At 48.7% G+C, this 22,234-nt stretch overlaps 1 protein-coding gene across 8 annotated transcripts in view; it reads right to left on the bottom strand.

Moving 5' to 3' along the window:
• CALCOCO2 (calcium binding and coiled-coil domain 2) overlaps window positions 1-22,234 on the bottom strand; it is a 746,974-nt gene that overhangs the window by 398,357 nt on the left and 326,383 nt on the right. For 6 of the 8 annotated variants that reach the window (XM_069634588.1, XM_069634584.1, XM_069634582.1 and 3 more), the window contains one exon: window positions 2,983-3,090. In XM_069634588.1, the coding sequence (XP_069490689.1) occupies window positions 2,983-3,090 (108 nt within the window). Of the gene's footprint in view, window positions 1-1,667; window positions 1,778-2,645; window positions 2,877-2,982; window positions 3,091-22,234 lie in introns of those variants that run through there. The other 2 variants (XM_069634587.1, XM_069634586.1) reach the window with 2 other exon arrangements.

Here is a 22,234-nt window from a genome sequence, read left to right on the forward strand (position 1 = left end):
GTCTGATCAACAACCAGCCTCTTATCCATACTAAGCAGACAGTCCAAGGGAACAGGGTGAACACAATTTTTCTCTATAGCAACCCAGTTAGGACAATCAACCTCCTCACCTTTTAGCCAAAAATGTACAGTACCAAACGTGAAGGCTCTGTGATACAGTGGGAAATCCACGAATCCAAAACCGCCGTGGCTCACTGGCCGCATGAGAAGATCTTTAGGGATCGTTGATCTCCCACCATTTCCCCAAAGAAAATTACGGAAAACTTTATCAATTTCCCGAAGTATGTCTCCTGACAGAGGAAGAGGGAGCATACTAAATATATATAATAATTTAGGCAGTAGGGCCATTTTAATGGATTAGCCTTTCCCCATAACGTTCGATTTAACCTTCCCCATTTTAGACATAATATGGTAATCTCAGCAAGTTTGGATCGGACATTAGACAGTTTTTCCGGTTTCCGAAGATTTTCTTGGCTCCTTTTCCTATCTTGACTCTACCTTATGACGCACCTTCTGTGGGTTTTGATGATTTGTATACATTACTTCATAATGCTAATGCACTTCTGATGGAGTTCCTGAGGAAGTGCTTGAGACTCCTGTGGCCCAGATACATATATCTTGGATTTTTGGGCCTTCTGATGAGTCATAGCTACACTTGGCCCTAGGGGAGATGAAATGCTGTCCTTGGCCATCAGGCCGGTGTAAGTCTTCCGACGGTGGTACCTCTAGAGAATACTGGTAGAAGATAGCCCACTCACTTCGGTGCAGGCAGCAGAATTAAGCCCACAGGGCAGTTTCAAAGCAAGATTTGGTAGAAATGCCCTGTGGTGCAGAATGGGATACAAGGACCCAATATTGACTGAGCAGCACACTTGTAATGGGTTCCATGTCTTAAAATTGCAGCAAAAATGGCCGTATACAAAATATTGTGGCAAAAATGTTGTGGTTTTGCCACCACAATCATGTAAAGGATGCGGGGGACACCCCCGCAACCCCCAGACCCATTATACCATTTAAGGGGAGCGGGGGGCACACCCGCAACCCCTGCTCCCCTTAAATGGTATAATGGGGTACACCTTTGGCGGGTCAAACCACAGCATTTCAACTTCAATTTTTTTTACCAGCGAAATTTTTGCTGCAATTTTATTACCCGATACCTGGTAATGTGTCACCTGCCTGCAGTGCCTGAGAAAAAAAGTACTCAACTTACTACCTGAAAGAGCTAAAGTCCCACAGATTATCTTGATTGAAAACCTCTGTTTGGCCATGGGCAGTGCATTGATTGATGTGTTTAACTAACACCTCTCTCTCTCTCTCCTTCCCCCCCTCCCCCCACCTCGTTCCCTCTCCACCCCCCCCCCCCCAACCTCGTCCCGGGGTTGACATCCCAAAAGGATGCAGGAAAGGTGTTTGGACCTAGCTGTATACTTTCTTTCTAGGAGAAAATACAGCATGCTAACAGTACAAGGTTCCCTTAAAAGGCAGATCACTGAGACCTATAAAGCAGTTTCTAGAAAGGTGCTTCTACACTAAAAGCAATCTGATTCAGTAACAACCCACATCCATTTTGTGTCTCTTAGCCTTGCTTCTAGAATTATTTGAGAACAAGAAACCAAATTATGTTTGATTTTGTTTTTTATTGGCTGGCCTGTGCGGGAGCAGGGGGTGCAGGCAGTGAATGGTGGCACCGAACTGCTGTTGATTGCCGATTTCAGTATTCTTTTCCCATGTGGTCAATGGCATCTGGTTTCCTGTTCCTCGCAACATATGGATGTTCCCTCAAAATCAGAAAGGAAAAAAAAACTGTTGGATCTTCCAATCCAATCTCATACCTTGAGAATCTAGAAGGATGCCTGTGGCATTGGCATTCTGGCATGATCAGGGATGCCAACCAGTCCCTTATCATATAGCACATTTCCCACATTTTGTGCTCAGTATATAGGGCGTGCTTCATAACTCCCAGCTCACTAAATAACCATTACACTGCCCTTTGTTATCAAATGTATCATAACGAAACATCACTGTAAAAAGCCTCTTCAGTCGCTGTCAACCTCACAACCCCCCTGTTCACACTGTACAAATACAAAGCAGTGCATGTCCTCATTGGTATGACCAAAACTGTCCAATCAAAACTCTGTCCCTCTACCCTTATCCCAACACTACAATTATTACCCCTCAGCTCACTCATGTCTTTTACCTCCACCACTGCCCACATAACAGACTTACTGCCTGCTCCCGCTCTGCCCCGCCATGTCACTGACACACAGACACTGCTCATATCCAAGAGGGACTGCTCCTCTATGGCTCAGCGTTCACTGACTGCCCCCTCTGGACTGGCCACTCAAGCCTACAACTGCTCTTGTTGTGCTTCCCCCCTCTTCCCACCCATGTTGAGGGCATTCCACTTCTGTCCTGATCTCGCAATCACTATAACCCCACTTAGATTTGTCACTGGCACTTCACCCTTTCCCTCCTCCTATAATAACTGCGAATCACATTATTGGCATTTCACCCCTTACCAGACAGTGTGTCTATTTTGCACATCCATGCCCCTGCATTCCAAACCGTTGCACATTCTAAAATGTCTTTCCCACGACTAATCCATTTATGTGCAAATAGACCTCTGCTAATATCGTAGTACATGGAAGCCATGCCATCATCCTACTTCAGCATGTTGTCCACTGTCCCTTCATTATCATCATTTATGCCACTGTAACCTACCACCAAGGCCCTGAGCTTCCTGACCCTCTTCTTGAGCTGGTGGCACTCTTTGTACTTTTCTAGGAAGCAGGCCTTGCCTTCCTCCACTTGGGCCTTCAGACGTGTAATCTCCTCTGCATGCAGCGGACCCCTGGAGAACTTCCTGTTGCTAGGCCCCTAAAGTAGACGTATGTTTCTGATTTAAATGAAGCAAAGGCAGAGGTCCCGCCCAAGAGCAAATACCCAAGGAACCCACAGGTCATCCGTGCATGCTCTTACAAACCATTTTCAATGCCAACTGTTGCTGCACCGTCTCTTCTCTTTTTCTGGTCAACACCATATCTTGGCGTTCCTGCTGTAGCAGCTTCTCAAGCTTCTGTGCATGCTCCATCTGTGAAGAACAAGCACACACGTGGTGATGAGGAGCTGCAGGCGATGAATTGTGTAAATAGGCAGATTAGAAGGTGTGACAATCCTCATCTGCCATTCATTTCTCTGAATCAATGTATATACAACACTACCTGGGGAATTAATTGTGAGTAATCCAAACATGGATTAGCAAAAGAATAGGATGAACATACAGTATATCAGTATGCAAAAAAGAATTGAGCAGAGCCAGGAAAAGGCTCCTAGCTTAATATGGAATAGCGACTTGTAAATGCAGTTCTTCATCCAGGGAAACATAATTGAATTAATAAATACTGAATATCTACGCCCATGCGCAGCATCCCAGCACACTTTTAAAACATATGAGAGAAAACTCTCCTTGCATGACTTAAAACGTAGGAGAGAAAGCTCTCTCTCACACACACTCACATCCCCCTCCCCTCCACCCAAACGCCTATCTGGCATTAGGAGCTTTTGTTTTGGAACAATTACCCTCCATAGAAGACAAGTAGTATGCCTTGATTGCATTTTTACAGTCCTTTCTTCAAAGAAACAAAAAGAGAGAAGGACAGATCGGCAGCCTTCACAGCAGAAGCTAAACAAAGGGCCATGTGCCTTAAAGGTCACAGCTCCCCTGATGCAGAACAGTGGCAGTTGAAGTCGTTTCCTTTTTTATATAATTCCTTGGAGCTAATTAACACTTAAGTGCAGCTTTCTTGCTTTTTATGCAGAGAATGAGACTCCTGATTGATGAGGGGGAGATTGCATATGAATTCAATGAAAATTCCCAGCATGAAGAATTGGATTTACAAGTAAGTAACTATTCCTTCATTATTCAGGAATTTTGATTGATATTCATATACATTGAATAGACAACCAAGCAAGCTCATAACCTCAAAGAGGAGGGACAAATCTGGAAGTATTCCCATACAAACCAAAGCAAAACAGCAGAAGTGCAGCCTTTAAACGAGATTAACCAAACAGGTTGTGTAGTGAGACCATCTGTTCTGGCCTATGAATCTAAGCAACAATGGCATGAGAAAGTATGAAATGATCTCCAAGTTGCTGCCTTACAGATCTCTGAAATCTGTATTTCTCATAGCCGAATGGGTTCTGGATTTTCCAGGTAAAGATTTGTTGGCTTTCTGAAAGCAGAGCCGGATACAGGATACTGTCCAGCTGGAGAAAGATTACCTAGGAACAGGGAGACACGTTTTAATGATCCTGGAATTGACCAGCAGCTGCTTAGATTTTTTGTTCTTTTCTTTTATCGAGGTGGTATCCTAATGCACTTTTGACATCCAGGGTGTGCAGTGATCTTTCCAATGGAGTGGAAGGATTGGTGAAAAAGATTAGTTCACAAGAAATTCTGAGATAACTTTAGGAAGAAAACAAGGGTGAGTTCTCAGAGTTGCCATGTGCCTTTGAAATACTGTGTAAGGTTCATGTGTGCAAAGGGCCTGAATATCCCTAACTGTGCGTGCAGAGGTAATAGGTATTGGAAACACTACCTTCCAGAAAATGTTGTAAATCTGTCTTCTGTAAAGTTCAAGAAGGGACCCCATGAAGTCAGATAGGACAATACTGATCTCCTCCAAGGGACAAGAGGGCCTCCCAATATGATATTTTATTTGTATCGCGCTCATACACAAGTGTTTCAGAGTGCAACAAGGCAAGGGAGGGGAACAAAGGAGGACAAAACAACAATCTTACTAGGCCCAGTGACATTGAGAACGTGCAAGTGCAGTGGAGAGGGAAGGCGGAAAGTGCAAGGGAGAGGGGAGAAGTGGAAAGTGCTGAGCAATGGATAACAATAACAACTGGTAGTGCAGCCAGCAACGTGGCAAGTGCAAGGTTAAAAGCGCAGACAAGGGGTGTCTGATAAGTGCAGGTAAGTGGACTGTAGGTTTACAGATACAGACTCAAGTGCAAGGGTTTCCAGGAGGCAGTGCAGGTGTGTGGCTGGGTGGGCAGGTACCCTGGGCCCGAAATCAGAGGGTAACCAGGTGCATGGTGGCGAAGCAGCAGATCAGCAGGGGAGAGGAAGAGCGAAGGCAGAAGCAAAGAGGGAGGTCTTGAGGTGGTTCCGGAACAAGAGATGGTTCTCCTCAAGTTTCAGAGTGGCAGGGAGGCTGTTCCAGAGGAAGGCCCCTGACAAGGAGAGAGATCTACCTCCAACTGTTGCTTGGAGAAGCAACCGACCCTGAGGGAGTGGGAGGTGGAGGAGCGAAGAGCTGAAGTGGGAAGGTATTTACGGAGGGAGAGTTGAAGGTATTTTGGACCCAAGCCTTCTGGACAATGCAAAGGGTCTTAATTTAATCCTTGCAGCCACTGGGAGCCAATGAAGTGATTTCAGGGCTGGAGAGATACGATCCCAGAGCTTGAGGCCAAGGACAAGTCTCGCAGTCCTGTTCTAGATGAGTTGCAGAGGGCGGAGAGTAGAAGAAGCAGGATTTAGAAAGAGGCTGTTTCTAGTAGTCCAGCCTAGAGAGAACCAGAGCTCTAGAGACAGTAAGCTTCTGGGGGAAGGAGAGGGAAAAAAAGAATACCTCTGAGGAGGTGCAGTTGGTAGTTTGACTTCATAGAGACGTCAGAGATGTGAGGAGAAAAGGAGAGTGTGGAGTCGAAGATGGCTTTGAGGTTCTTAGCCTCGCAGATGGGAGCAGGAAGAGGGCCAAGGGAGGCTGGCCAGAGAGTGACATGAAAGGAGAGTGCAGGTGTACAGACGAGGAGAATCTCCGTCTTACTGGCATTAAGGCAGAGATCGTTGGCGGCGCACCACTCCTGGATAGCAGACAGTCAGAGATGAGAGAAGGAGAAGAGGTGGCGGAGGGAAGCCTGAAAACGAGCTGAGCGTCATCCGCATAACACTGAAAGTTGGTGCATAGAGCGGCAATGTGGTGGGCAAGGGGTGCCAGGTATTGGTTGAACAGCCAGTGAGAAAGGTTAGACCCCTGGAGAACACCAGAGGTATAGAGTGAGATAGAGGAAAGGAAGGACCCAAGTTGGACCTGGGAGGGTTGATCAGAGAGAAAAGAGGTCAGCCAAGCCAGGGCCTGATCGGTGATACCCAGGTTATCACGGAGACGGCTGAGCAGGGTGGCATGGTTGACTGCGTCAAAGGCAGAAGAGAGATCGAGTAGGATGAAGACAGAAGGGATGTTAGAGTCAAGGTTGGAAAGCAGGTCTGGAAGCTCTAAAGCCAGACTGATGGTCATGGAGACAACCAACAGAATCAGTGTGAAGATTAAGCTGGGAGATGGCCAGCTTTTCCAGGAGTTTTCCCAGGAATGGAGTGATGGAGATCGGGTGATGGGCATGAGGGGTCGGCTGTGGGTTTCTTGAGAAAAGGGTTCACAAGACAGTGCTTCAGAGGGGAGGGGAAGGCTCCAGAGGCGAAGCAGTGGTTGCAGAAGTCAGCCATAGCAGGAGCAAGGGTGTCAATGTGGTCCTTGATGGTTTTTGATAAACAGCGAAGAATCTGTTTTGACGAGACTTTCATAGATCTGACTTGTCTAGAAACCTCGCCTGGGGAGAACAGAGGAAAGGAAGAGAAAGAGCGAGGGGGCGGCTGCAGGAGGGCAAGAGTTAGCAGATACAGAAGGGGGAGGAGGTGGAGAGGATGAGAGGGTGGACAGGATGTCCTGTGTTTTTTAGATTAAGTGAGGGGCAAGGGCATTGCAAAGGGCCTGGAAGGCGACAGGGGAGGTAGAGACTGCAACAGGGTTGGCCAGCTCCTGGCAGATTTCAAAGAGTTTGGCAGAGTTGTTAGATGCCGCAGAGACGCAGGCTTGGATGCAGGCTCTCTTCTTAGTTTGGACAAGGAGCCAGTATTGCCTTTGCAGCAGGCGGCAGATCAGTTTGTCAGAGGATGCACAGGTAGCCCGCCATTTCCTCTCAGCCAAACTACATTCGCATTTAAGGATAGCTAGGTCGGAGTCGTACCAAGAGTTGCACTTGGCTTTGGGCTTGATGCGGGTCCTCATGACAGGGGTAAGAACATCCAGAGTATCAGCGATAGAAGAGTAGAGCTTGGGCGTGGCCTGGAGCCGGCGCGATGCAGTCGCTCCTCTAAAGCCGCCCGTGGACGGCCCGCTGCTTTAGCTAAAATTCCGCGGTTCCTGGAGCCTTTACGACCTACCGACGCCAGCTATGTGGATCGGAACCGATGGAGCACTAGCGGCTCAAAGATGAAAGCTGGGAGAGGGAGCACTTTATCCGTACTCGTCGCCTGAATCCTGGTACCCCCCCTCTACGGCTCAGAGAATCCAAGATGGCGGGCGCAAGTATGATGGCGGCCGCAGTCACGAGTCGAAGGCGATTCTCACTGTAACACTTGAGCCGGAGGGGACGGCCGGACATCCGGATATCCAGACAAACGGGGACTATTTCCATCGGCCGGCGAGGGCCTCCCCCTGCCTGGAACCGGTAGGGAGCCCCGCATACATCGGACCCATTTTGCGCACTCTTTCCCCCTTTTCTTCCTGGGGCGCCCTGGCCCACGTCGCCTACACACTTCCAGCGGACGGAGATCTATGCGGCTGCGTTAGTGGCCCACCTTGATGCTCGGTGGGACCTACTTGCCGGTTTCTGGACACAGATATCGGCCCTAAGAAGCGATTCAATTCCTGGAGCGAAGATGAGAAACCCTCCCCCCAACGGTTGGCGGCGGGAGCCTTCAGCGGGAGCCCCCCCGAGGGATTTAAGGTAGGCCTAGCTCGCATGCGCTTCTCCCCGAGCGCTTCCTGGGGCGCCCCGGCCCACAGTCCGGCTCCTCCTCACCACTACATCGCTCCCGGCGGCCATTGCACTGCCTCTAACAACTAGCGCGATGTCCAAGCAACAAAAGACCACCAAGTCTTCGGACATAGCAACTCTGCTGACCGCTTCTGACAAAGCTAAAAACAAGATTCCGGCACCTCTCTCCCACGGGAATCCCTAGATAACAAGGGACCTTTGGCGACCAAAGAGGATATTCGTGAATTCATGGCAGATATCAAATCAGAATTCCGCTCTTGTATGGCAGAACTCACAACTAAATTGGAAAGCACAGACAAAAAGGTCTCGGAGGTTGAACAAAGAGTACGAGTTGTTGAGGATCATATCCAAGACCATGCCTCTGCGCTAACAGCGGTCCAACGCTCAATCGGACTACTGCAGGACAGGTGCGACATTTACAAGCAAGAAGACCTCGAAAATAGGGCCCGGCGCAACAACCTCCGCATTCGGGGGTTACCACCTCAATCCCAGACAAGGGGTTAGCTGAATATGTGGGCCTCTTTTTCCAATCTCTTCTCCCCGACTTCGAAGATTCACTGCTCCTCCTGCATCGCACTCACAGGTTGAACCCCCGACGCGGAGTGGAATCGGATGGCCCCCCCGACGTCATTACTACGGTGCACTTCTTTACTACGAAGGAAGCCATCTCGGCAATAAGCCACTCCAGAGACGAAATTACATTTCAAGGGACTTCTCTCCAGATCTTCCAGGACCTTTCTCCGCGTACTCTCCAAAAGAGGCGAGCCCTTCGCCCTTTAACCGCCCTTCTTCATGCTCAAAAAATCCGCTACAGATGGCTCTTTCCTACAGCTTTGCAATTTTCCTACAAGGGCTCGCTCAGGAAAATTAGCCACCTGGAAGATGCTACCGACATCCTACGTCCAGATGCTTCCAACCCCTCGTCTCTCTCGCCCTCCGAAGCAGCGGCTGATTCGACCCTGGTGGCCTCCCCTAATCCCACACAAAACTCTTGGTCGAGGGTTCCCAGATTCCGGAAGAGGAAATAGCCAGATGCGACCCCATGGTGGAGCTTCTACCTCGATCCCAGTTTACAGTCCGGCACCATGATCCGATCTACACCCTCAGGAAGACAGATAAGCTTTATTCTTTAAGCAGCAGGCATTATTCCACAGCCCATGCCCGGTTCCAAGGCACAATCCATCTACAAGTCCTTGGAACAACCACTATGATTGCTCACAAAGTTAGCCATGTTGGCTACACACTGTTCGATGGCCTCGTTGGCCAAGGGAGGCATTAGACCCGCAAAAGGTCAGCCACCCTCAGTTAAAACTCGGTCCCCCCGTTGGAGGCCCGAGGAAAAACCCCTCAGGCAGGTTGGGGAATGGCTACACACTCCGCGACATGATGGCTGATTCCTCTATATCTCCCCCTCTCCCCCAAGACTCGTCAACCTCCCCGGTCCTGGCCCCGGAACATCGAACTTTTAAGGTTCGTCTCCCTGAATGTCAAAGGACTAAATTCACCCGCCAAACGTAAGTCTATCCTACAGAAGCTTCAGAACGACGGTGCAGCTGTGGCTATGCTACAAGAAACCCATCTACTGCCGGCAGACCACAGCCGCCTGCGCTCCCGAGACTTTCCGAAGCAACTTTGCGCGTCTGGGAACTCTAAGAGGGGTGGCACAGCTATCCTATTCGGGAGGGGCCTGAACACTCAGATTCTGGACTCTATAAGCTGCCCGGAGGGGCGATACATGGCGGTGAAATGCCTATTACTAGGACAACTCTACTCTATAATCTCTGTATACGCACCACACTCAGGCCAGGCGCCGTTCTATGAATCCCTGTTTACATCCCTCTCCCCGTTTTTGGAAGGCCAGATAGTGATCGGAGGGGACTTCAATGGGGTCCCGGCGCCCTCGAAAGACAAGTCACACCCACCCAGCACTGGAGACCTCGCCATAGCCCTGGCTCTCTTACAACTATTTGGAACCTTGGGGGTGGTGGACTCATGGAGAGTTCTCCACCCATCCGAACGAGACTTTTCCTTTTATTCCAATGTCCACCGGACCTTCTCCAGGATAGATCTTCTCCTAGTGTCCCCACAAATCGTTACGTTTACAAACGATGTGACGATTGGCTCCAGAATCTTGTCTGATCATGCTCCGGTGACCCTGGAGATCTGAGTCCAGGAACCAGCTAACCCCCAACACCGCAGATGGACCCTATATGATCCAATTCTCAACGAGATGCCACTCAGGGACGCAATCGCAACCACGATCTCCAACTTCTATAAGGAAAACCCCAGTGAGGACACCTCTAACGCCAACACTTGGGACACAATGAAGGCAGTAGTGCGGGGTGACCTGATTGCGCAAGGAGCGGCCTATCATAGACACAAGCGTCAAACTCGCCAAAGCCTTGAGGAAGATCTTAAAAAGGCAGAAAGGACCCTTAAGGAGAAGGGCTGGACCCCTAAAACCCAGCGGGCCATCCGGATAGCACAGAAAAAGATTGAGGCCCACTATGCTGAACACACTGCCCACCAAATGGCAAAAGCAAAACAGTTTTATTATGCTAAAAACAACAAAGCAAATAAGCTAGTAGTGGCCAAACTCGCCATAGCGAAGAGGAATAATACAATTGTGGGACTGCGGGAGCAACGAGGCAAGGTCCATTACGCTGACCAGGACAAACTGCGGCTCGCTGCGGCCCACCTAACTCAGGTGATGACCGCTCCAGCGCGGGACACTGAGGAACAGAAGGAATATTTGCGGGGTGCGGCACTTCCCCAGCTAAAAAGAACAGCCTGTGACTCTCTGGAGGTGCCGATCACTGACGAAGAAGTGGACGAGGCAATAAAAGCTCTTAAATCCCGAGCCCCTGGCCCTGATGGCTACACAACCAGGTTCTACAAGATTTTTAAACCCCAGCTGTTGGCTCCTTTGGTACAGTTGTTTAATTCGTTCAGGACCACGGGAACTGTGACCCCGTCCATGCAGGAGTCAATTACGGTCTTACTACCTAAAACGGGGGGCGATCCGAAGAACCCTGCATCATATAGACCCATTTCCCTGCTTAATATAGATGCCAGCATTTACTCTAAAATCCTGGCGTCTCGTCTGTCTCGATTCTTGCCGGAGATAATCAGTGTGGATCAGAGTGGCTTCCTCAGACACCGGCTCCACGGCCGACAACATTTGCAGAGCCTTGGATCTGGTGGAGCTCGCTTCCCGAGATTCCCGGGAGTTGGTGCTCCTGGCCCTGGACGCGACCAAGGCGTTTGACAAAGTGGATTGGACTTTCATGAGGCTTACCCTGGAGGCTTTTGGATTTGGCCCGGAGTTCTGCACCATGATGCTGGCAAATTACAAAGCCCCCAAAACCCTTCTTAGAGTTAACGGCACCCTCTCCTCCCCCATCAACCTAACTTGTGAAACCTGACAGGGATGCCCGCTGTCGCTGCTTATCTTCGCTTTAATTATGGAACCGTTTGCCCAGCGGATCAGGTTGAATCCTGCAGTCGAAGGCTTTCAATCAGGCTCGGCGCACCACAAGCTGGCCCTCTATGCAGACGATGTCCTCCTGACTATCACGAAACCCCGCTCCTCCCTCCCTCAAGCCCTGGCTGAGTTGACGAGCTATGGCAGGGTCACAGGCTTCACAGTTAACTACCAGAAATCAGTCGCCATGGGAGTGGGCTTGACCCGAGAAGCCCTGGTTCCGCTGTGCCCAATACACTGGTCGACCAAAGAACTTAGCTACTTGGGAGTTCAGATCCCGGCCAGTCCAAGCGAAACTTATCGGGCTAATTTTCCCCCATTATTTACAAACTTGGAGGCAGATTTGAGACGCTGGGCAACACAGAAGATATCGCTGATGGGCCGTATTACAGCCTGTAAGATGAACTTACTGCCGAGATTTCTGTATGCATGCTCCACACTACTGGTGCAGGTCCCAGCGCCAGCCCTTCAACGCTTACAGAAGAAAATGCTGCAGTTTATTTGGAGGGGGAAAAACCCAGGATCCCTAAATCCACGATGCTGGGCAACGCAAAACTGGGTGGGCTCGGGGTCCCTGGCTTGCAGAAATACCAAATGGCGCCTCACCTGTCTTGTATCCAATCATGGCAAGTCCTTACCAACCGCCCTAATGGGTAGACCTCGAACAAGCGCAGCTGCCCCTCCCACTACGCTTTCTCCCACATGTCCCCCCTTCGGAACGGCGACAGTGGCGTAATCTCCTGCCATCCACCAAACGCACCATTTCAGTGTGGGACAAGGCGTTGAAACAGAAGAAGCCCCCTCTCCCCAGTGTTCATGAACCCGACCTTCTCTCCTGGTCTGTCTCCCCGGAATTTCAAGGCCTGGATTGCAGGAGGCCTAGAGACCCTGGGTCAACTTTTTGAAGGGGGCCAACCCTGCACCTTTGAGCGATGCAAAGAACTTTTTGGGATCCAGGAACGAGATACGTTCACATATACCCAGCTACGCCACTGGTGCACTCATCCTCAGACGCGCCAGGCGGCTACTCGTCCCCCCACAGCCATCGAATTGACCCTTAAGGAGCTCCCGCCCCGAGGGAGAATCTCCACTCTGTACAGGCACCTCCAAACGGACTTCCTAACCTCCAAGACCCGGTATATGGCCCTATGGGAGGCGGACTTGGGCCATCCGATTGAAGACCAACAATGGGTCGATATCTGGTCCCGGGCTCACACCTCCTCATCATGCATCACGAATAGAGAGTGCGCCTACAAGATCCTCCTCCGGTGGTACTACCCTCCCCTAAGACCGCACCACATGAACTCCACGATCAACCCGCAATGCTGGAGGCAGTGCGGCCGAATAGGCTCCTTCTTCCACATGTGGTGGTCCTGCCCCAAGGCCCAAGCCTTTTGGAAACAATGCCTAGCGACGATAGCGGACATCACTCAAGTGTGACTGCCTTAGGCCCCCGAGCCTATTCTCCTTGGAGCACCGGTCCCCGGGATCTACCCCAGGTCTGGCCCCAAGGCCAAACTATTGTCACAATGCCTACTTGCGGGTAGGAACGTGATAGCCCGCACCTGGAAAACAAAGTAAGGCCCTCTCATGCCTTTATGGTGGGTGAAGGTCTGGGACATCCTGATCGCCGAGAAGGTGACAGCTGCCGGAGCAGGCACCTTGCATCGCTTTCATAACATCTGGGGTCCGGTATTGGAGTTTGACCAAAGGTTCCCAGCCCTGACTTTCAAATCCCAACTGGCCAGAAGAATTATTCGGGATGGAGACCCCCTACAGGGAGGTGAAGAAGGAACTTGAGCCCGAGGGGTGGGGTGGGGTGGGAGGAGCGTCAAATGGGATTACTGTATGCTACATGTCGCAAGTGATTAAGCTTTGTATTGCCATAACCTGCCTGTTTAAAATAAACACGTTTAAAACAAAAAAGAAGAGTAGAGCGTGGAAAGGGCTGTGTCAGGGTGAGAGTCAGCCAGAGGAGGAGGGGGAGAGAAAGTGGCTGCGAAAGCCTCAACTGACACACGCTTTATGGGTTGGATGATCGAGAAGGTAGGTGGCTGTGTTGGAGTTGGCTTGGCCTGGGGGAGAGATGGGAGGAAAGGAGGGCATGATCACTCAAGGAGAGAGAGGTGGTCATAGGGATGGAGTGGGGGAGGTTAGAGGAGATCAAAACATCCAACATGTGCCCTGCAGAGTGATTCGGACCAAAGGGGAGGATAGAAAGAGAAAATCGCATAGGTCACGAAAGAGTCCAGAGGAGGAGCAGGAAGCATCCAGATGGATATGGAGGTCACCAAGGAGGAGGAGTTGAGTGGTCGAGGCCAGGAGGTAGGAGGAGAGGTCTGCCCACTCAGAGAGAAGGAGGTGATCTGACCAGGTGGCCGATAGATAGTAGCCATGGTAAGAGAGTGGCCAGGAGAGAGAGAAAGCCTGCAGGCAAGGCATTCGAAAGAGGAGTAGGCCTGCATAGGAATGACAGAGGCAGGAATCCACTCTGGGAATATCAGGGCTACGCCCCATCCGGACCGGGTGGATCAGGGCGTGGAGAGGATCTTGTAGCCGTCAGGGAGGAGAGTGTCAAAGCTTGTGACAGAGCTGGCCATGAACCATGTCTCGGTGAGACGAGGACATAGAGGTCAAGTTCTTCCAGGAGGCGGCAGATGTCAGAGGAGTGTTTGATGGCTGAGCGAAAGTTGAGAGTGGCAATAAAGAGAAGGTTACCGGAGGTGTAGAAGGAGCCTGAGGGGGTGTGGGGGGGGCAGGAGAGGACGGAGGAGAGGACTAGGTAACCAAGGGGGAGTGAGAGGGGGGAGGCAAGGAAGCGAGAGAGGGGCAGCAAGAGATGAAAGGAAATTGATTAGGCGTGGGAAGAGTCTATCAAAGAGGAGGATGTTAGCCTGAAGGCCTTGGACCAAGATGCTGCCATTCAGGTACACATTAATGATGACCTTAGAGGAGAAAAGTGGGCCAGGAGGGCTTCCCAGCGGGTGCCACCATTAACAGGAGATGAGGAGAAAGGAGAGAGTACAGAGACCATATGGAGAGTCCATAGGTCTGGTGAGGAAACGACAAAAAGGATGTCAGTGAGGGTCTGTCTGGAGGAAGCGCTGGTATAGGTCTCAGCGATAGGGGGACCTGGGTTACAGACCAAGATGTCCTTTTTGAACTTAGGGGAATAGACCAAGATGTCCTCTTTGAACAATATGGGAATACATCTTCCTAAGCCCTTCCAAATAAATCCTTGATCACCGGATTTATTATTATTTTTTTACTTTATTTAGGTACTTGGCTTTACAGACACAACTGCTCTTTGCAGGCAATGAGGCTCTCCTACATTTACATAGTGTGCATCTTCATGTGAGGTACGTTACCGGATGTAATCAAAGTTGAAGGAACAGAGGATAATTTTAAAGGAAGTATATAATAAAGTGAACACTGTATTGAAGACATATTTTCGTCCCTACATCAACACCATTTTTCATTTTAACATGGTTTCCCTGGTAAGTAAGTTCTAAAGGGTGGCCATGTGTCTTTGGGTCGACTAGCGCTGTAGTATGCATCTCTTTGCTAGAAGAAAGCATAGATTCAGCAGTTTGCAGTTATGAAAAAAGGGGTTTCATTATATTGGCAGAAAAAGGCATAAAGCCAAGGTTGGAGACAAATACCCCTAATAGCTTCCAACACCTCACTCCAAATGTCTGGCAATTGAGGGGAGGACCAAAGCATATGTACATAATCCGCTTCAAAAGCTCCTCTCCTGGGGCATTTGCCCGTACAACATTCTCGTCCAAATATTCACGAGCCTGGCAGGGGTATAATGCCATCTATTAAGTATTGTAAACTGGATACGCCTGAACTTGGAGTTACCTCTCAGGTCAGCATGCATTTCCTGCCAGATTTAGTCAGTAATCTCAATATTAAGGTCCCTGGCCTATTTAATTTGACTTTTGGACATATAGTCTGGCATGCGGTGTGAAGCTATTTTATATAGTGTGGAAACTATCTACCTCCACCTGCACCAACTACATAGACCAAATAGGGGTCTGCTTGTGGTTCATCTGGAAAGTTCACCCATCTTCTTTGGAAAGCAGCTCCAAGTTTGTAGTACTGTAAAAGCAATAATGGTCTGTGGTGTGCATTGGGGAAAGCATCTTAAGATTGTGATAAAAGCGACATGACTGTAGGTACCCCCAAATAGTGAGTGTTGGAGCTGTGACTATATATGTTGTATCCCTATGTCTGTTGCGGGGGGCAGTGCCCAACAGTTCCAAAGAGGGATTTCTCAGCAATATGGCAGATCAACCTGCGATAGTTGGAACAGTTTTTCCACGCAATTATGGTGGCTTTGACTGGGTCAAACAGGCATTCAATGGTGTGTGTGGGAGCTAGTAGTTGTGATGCGAGTTCTCCCTCATCAGGAGCTTATTTTTCATCTGCAAATTAGGGGATGTGGAGTTGGACATATACCATTGCGATGCGTATTGAAATGTGTGGGGCCGCAAACCCTCCCTTTTCATAGGGTTTGGTGATAGTTGACCATTTCATACAGACGGCTCCTGCATGCCACATGAATTTCAGTATACGCGAATTCAGGTCCTTAAAAAAGGAACATCCTGGCCACTTGGTATGCTCTGAAACAAGTATAAACGTTTCGGGAGGACTATCATATTTAGCAGTGAGATTATTCCCGCTAATATGTGGGGGAGACGTTCCCAGCGAAGCATTTTGCGTGACAAATGGTCCAAATATGTAGCATAATTATCCATATAAAACAAATCCCATATATTAGCGATTTTGACTCCCCGATATGCTGTACCACCAGAGGCTCAGTTGAAATCTAGTGCCCGGGGAGGGCGGACTGTAGATTAAGTCAGTGGGTAAAGCTCAGACTTAGATTGATTAATTGTTAGACCAGAGAACGAGGCGAAGTCTGATATATCTTGCTTTATGGGGTCAAGGTTCTCCTGAGAATTCCTGACAAATAGGAGTACATCATCAACATAAAGGGATATGATGCTTGGCGTGTTGCCTATTCTAATCCCTTTTCTAGCATGTTTGAACCTTCCCATGTCAGCCAGTGGTTTGATAATTATTGCAAAAAGCAATGGGGACAATGGGCATCCCCGACGGGTCCCTCTTTCTATATTGATGGGCACAGATTTGTCCCCATTACTGTAGACCCTTGTGACAGGGAATGTTTATAGCAATTGTACATATGAGATAATCTGAGCATCTGCCAAGTACAAATTTTATCCCAATTGACCCACAATAACCCTGCGCCCCCACCCTCACCACTTCATGTTCCACAGTAGTGTGAAGACTCTCCCCCAAAACCTATACAACAAAGCAACTCAGCTCAGGGTTAGCTGTACACGGTATTCGCACTTCCGCTTCTGACCCTCTCATTAACGAAACATGGTTTACTAGCATGGCATCGTATGCACCCTTCACTTTTTACAATATGACCAGTCTCTCTATCATTGGGTAGTAACCGTTGACCGACTTGTCTCAGGTCCCAGGTTCTGGAATGTTACGTTTGATAAAAGCCAGTGCTTCTTCATGGATTCTAAAGAAGTATGTTTTATTTTGAAACTCGAAGTGTAGCTTTGCTGGATATAACATTAAGTAATTCATGGAGCACTCTCGTAACAATTTCTTGATTCCCATGAAGGTCTTCCCCTCCTGTCGTATGGCGACAGAGAAATCCGAATAAATATGGATCCTTCTCGAGCCCAGACAGAGCTCTCCTGTAGCCGTGGCAGCCCTTATGATAGCGCCCCCCTCTCTGAAGTGGAGGACCCTGGCAATCTTCCGCCTTGGTGCTGCACAAGATTTAGGAGGGTCGACCAACTATCTATGCGCTCGCTCCATCGTGAACATGTGTGTTAGATGGGAGTGATCAAGCAATGTAAGTAATGTATGCTCCACAAAATACTGCTTGCTGGCTGTGACAGGGCCCTCTGGAACACCCAAGATCTGAATATTATATCGGCACGAACACAATTTTAGCACGTCACATTTATTCTGAGGGCTATTAACCATTTTAGTAAGAGCTGTAAGTTCAGCTTTCATCCAAGCCACATCACATTCAACTAAACCAACTCTAATTTCGACCTCCGTGACCATCCCCCTACGCCTTCTCCAGCTTAGCATTAATGGCAGTTATATTCACCCCGGATATGATGTCATCCAGCTTGGAGTTGACTGAAGAGAACCCTTCACTCATTCTAGCCAGTATCCTGCAGATTTCTGTAGGTTCGTCCAATGTGGGGTGTATTTCACATTCTTGACCACTGCCGCTCAGAGCATGCTATTGGGCGCTTTCAAACACAATTTACTTGATGTATAAGCGCCTTACAAAAGCACAATAAATAAATACATATCTTGCATAGTTTTGGCAAAGGGGTCCATGCTCCCCTGTTTTTTAGGTACATCTTTAGGCATCCTCTGTCGGCAAGAATTGTAGCAGTACCCACCAGTAAATGGGTCAGTCAAGGGTGTGGGAAAAACCAAAGGGTGTCTCACCCGCTAGTCCTCAGGGACTTGTCATCCAGGTGGCCAGGACACAGCCATCACTTTTGGATCCAGCTTCTGGGGGTGAACCAGTGCAGGAGGATCACCTGGGTGAGGGGTCTTCAGGGAGTGGGGGTGAGGCAGCCGATGGCGATATGCGGCATTCCCCCCATTTTTGTTCATGTACCCCATCCTAAGTCCCAACCCCCCCACCCTTTTCACAAACACTGGGCTGCGGAAGAGGATGACTGAGATCAACCAAACTAACTTTCTCACATCGTACTGGACATGTCCTGTTAAACGGGTCAGGCAAAGTCAGGCACTTTACAGTAAGTGCATACACCTGATACCAGTTAGCGTTTCTCACACGAATAAAAGGCAACACCTCAAGACACACTCTGAGCAAGGCGGAACACAAGCCCAAGCAGAACTTCTGGGACAAGTGCACACCTACTGGAGCAGAGCAACTGGCCAAGGGACGAGAGCAGCAGGACGAAAACCGCAAGGGTTCCCTACTGGAGGTCGCTGCCGCCGACAGACCGCGAAAGACGGGTGGAGAAGGCCAGATCCCATAAGGGAAGATTGCATTGTGTTCCAAGGCCGCCAGCGACCCTTCCGGGTGAGCGGCAGAGTTGGGAAGGCGAGGCCAAGCCTGTGGTCCTAAGCTTGTCTCGTGAATTGAAAATTGCAAAACAAGAAAGAAGTGCACACAGCCGGCGAGTTGGCAAGTGACCCGAGAGGCCTGTGTGTGTTAAAGCGAATGAAGTAGCAACATTGTATCACAAGTGAAGGCTGCACGCGTGTGGATAAGACACGAAGAAAAGCAGACCTGTGAATGAACTTTGAAGTAAAAAGCAGCTGTGAGATCAGCAATATTAAATAACGGAATGGTCCAGCAAAAGGAAGTAGCCCTTTTGAAAGTCTCTGTGAAAGGTACATTGTTTGAAGTTATAAAGCAAACAGACAGCAAAAGCAAATTAAGTGAAAGTAACGTGAACTTTGAGTCGAAGTGGTCCTGCAGTGGTCTGGTAAAAGCACTACGCACAGTTGAAAGTCTTCAAAATGGTTCCAAGCACCATTGAGGGAGACCTGGAGTACAGTAAAGGGAAGGGAGCACCCTTGCAAGTTTGTGTTGAACTATGTGCTGTAAGGTCTGAGGATGGCAGAGGGGGACCTTCGTGAACTCTGTGCTGTAAGGTCGGACCCCGGCAGAGGGGGATCTTTGTGAATTTTATGTTGGAATTACAATTTTGGAAAGTCAAGAAAAATACTTTAACGTGAAAGGCCAGGCGGGCCTCAATACAGGGTTTTGGAACTGCTTAGAGTGTTAGAAACCGAGCCAGAGTGTGTCATCCTGCTCTTTTGCTTTACAGACACGTGCAATGATCTCAGCACTTACCCTATTACACAGACTAAACGTTCTTGGACTCAGGAAGGCAATAATGTACACTTAGACCCTTAATTGGAAATTAATTGGCGCTTTACAGGCCCTTTATTCACATAGTGTACATATTACTACAAAATAAATGCAACTGGTTATACATGAATTCATGGACAAGAATAAACATAATAGATATACATCACTGTTAGTGCAGTTGTAGGAGAAAGCTTCATCTCGGCCACGGCAACACCATCCAGTCCTGAGGTAGGTAGGCAGAGAGATCACGCATCAACTAACGGGGTCTGGAGCGGAGCGTCCTCCCTCTCAGCGAGACTTCAATACCCGGGGTTCCAATGGGGATTGCGCCTCTCTTCTTATGGAGACGAATCCCTGCCCCTCATAAGTTGCAGACTGTCCCCAGCCAAAGGACAGACCGCAAGCATGGGAGGCAAGAGTGGAAAAATCCAGACAGTGGAAAAACCCAGCTTGTCTCCTGCGCTCTCGTTCCCAGCAACCCTTATCAATGCACCTGCACATCCCCGATTCCCCTCTCGGCTTGTCCCTGAACAAACAATACAATAAGTATCCCCCATAGTGAGCTCATCTGCTTCATGCTACAATATCTCAACCGTTGCAGAAATCATGTCTGCCTTCTAACTGAGCTTGCATTAGACTTCAATTGCGTGTTTGGAAGTGAATGTCCAAAATGGTTGCGCACTGGCACCATGCTGTTTAGCTCATTTTCGCACACGCACTACACCTGCCTACAGGGACAGCCTTACTCCGTGAGATGTAACGTGAGGAGGAGAGCTGGTTGGTTCAACTACCTTTATTCTTTTGAACAGTGATTTCTTCTTTTGCGTACATTTCTCCTTTTTTTACTTTATGTATAAGAGATAAGGCAGGCATTAGGGTTTGTTGGCGTGAGCCATTTTGATTTGACTGGCGCCACTTGGACTGTTTTGTTTATCATTTGATGGTCGAGACTACTCCCATCTTAGCGATAGGGCAAATTAGTTTCTCCGACCCTAACATTTTCAATGTAGGTTTTACAAATTGTATCCATTGTTTCAGTGTCATAATTGTGATACCATGCTTTCCCTACAGGTGGCTCACGTGTTATTCGCAAACACCTGGTATGTCTTCTGTGGTTGGTCAGAAGAAGGTAGCGGACAAAGAGGTGGCATTTCAACCTGTGATTTTATTCAAATAATAAACAAAAGGCCCATCTATCACTACCAAAAAGGGGATTTGCTTACCCAACTGAAATCTAAATACAGTGCTCGTTGTCAGTGAGGTAGTCCAAATAAAAATAGTCTTGTGATCCGTCCGAAGTAGTCTAAGCTAACCCTACCACTAAGGGTAGTATCAACCAACAAAACAAAAAGGGATTTCAGGAAAATGACTCCATTCTCATGGACAGGCCTTCTCAGCCTTAATAGTCTATCTGAGATAGTTCTTTGTGACGTAGTTAATCAGTTCCTTTAATTCCTCAAGGGACTCTTACACATTCTCGCAGGTATCCCCTGTCTTGACTTATTTACAGTTCCTTGTTTCCCTACTCGATAGTCTTGGCCTTTATTCATCTGGATTTCCTTTACATCAATATTTATCTCTCGTGCTTATTTCAAAGTCTCTCATTCCTTTGAGACCAGTGTACCCGGTTTCTTTTACCACTGTGTTATCTTCTAAGTAGTTGCATTTATGGGAACCAACATGGAGGTTCTTCTGTTCCCCTTTACTTATGTCTTGGTCTTCCAAACCACTGAGACAAGCATTATCAGTCTTTTGACTTTCTTCACTATCTTTACTGCTTTTGTAATGACAGGGTAGAGTGTGACGACTGAATTCGTTATATACTCTGCTGTTTTTACTGTTACTGGGACGAGTATGATGAGTCGCTTGGAATTCGTTATAATCGTTGCTACTGTTACAGTTACTGGGACCAGTATGATGAATCACTCATTATATGCGATACTCTCTGCTGTTTAGTACCTGCCTGTGGTCCTTCCTGGGTCTCCTGCCATTCCAGTTACCTGTAGCTTGTCGGGTTGGCATCAACTGTTCTTCCTGTGGGGTCGGGATCACACTGTGTCGATAAACGCTACTAGTGCTTTCCTTTCCTTCTCTGCTTCACTCTCTGTGGCTCTGCAGACGATTTTGCTGGTTGGTCACTGACAGACCACACGGTCCACCTCCAAAAGGTCACGCCACCACCTCACAATGCTTCAAACACGTCGGCTTCTTTCCGGCTCCTGCACCGCTTTCCTTCTTCATTCTCCACATCCTCTTGAGCGAGTACCTCTCGGAATGCCCTGGCTTCTCTCTTCCAGGTTTGAATTTCCTGGGCTTCACCTGCTAGTTGAACAAGACTTCCTAATGCAAGTCGGCCTTTGCTTTTTGTGAATCTGAGTTGGGTCCCCCCCAGCGGAGGATCTTTGTCCTTCTGGTCTTTCCCTGGAGTATTCTTTCTTACTCTACAGATCCCGCTCTTCACAGTATTCTCTATTTGCCATGGAGGAGTGATCAGAATTACTCCACCACTCTTCTTCTCAGTGTTTTTGTGTTGGGTTTTAATATTGGAAGTTGCATTATAATAGCAAACAGTGGTCTATTTAGGTTGTGTCTTCTGAGGCAGTGATGTCTGAGGGGTTCATAGGAAAGTGGGCAGGGAGTTCCTTCACGGAATTGGAGTCCCTGTTCCCAAAAGGAGAATCTTTCCCTGTGAGGTCCCGCTGACCGCCACCACCAGGGGGAATGATGCGTAGCAGGATCACCTCCCTAGCCTCACAGGGAAGGGCTATCCTCTGGGGAGAAGTGACCAGATCCCGTGAATCCTCACACTTTATGTATGTGCTAGGACCCTTACCCCAAATATCTGCCCACCACTTGGCACCCTTAGCAGGTCTCTCAACAGGCGGTGGGGAAAATGAGCACTGCAGTGCGGCGTGCCTACGTGCGACCGCTGATCTCCATATAGTGGTGGTGCAACACCTTAGTCGTGGTGTGCCTGGT

Source organism: Ambystoma mexicanum, chromosome 13, assembly GCF_040938575.1.
Source record: "Ambystoma mexicanum isolate Mex_15411 chromosome 13, UKY_AmexF1_1, whole genome shotgun sequence".
In the NCBI taxonomy this organism is placed as follows: domain Eukaryota; kingdom Metazoa; phylum Chordata; class Amphibia; order Caudata; family Ambystomatidae; genus Ambystoma; species Ambystoma mexicanum.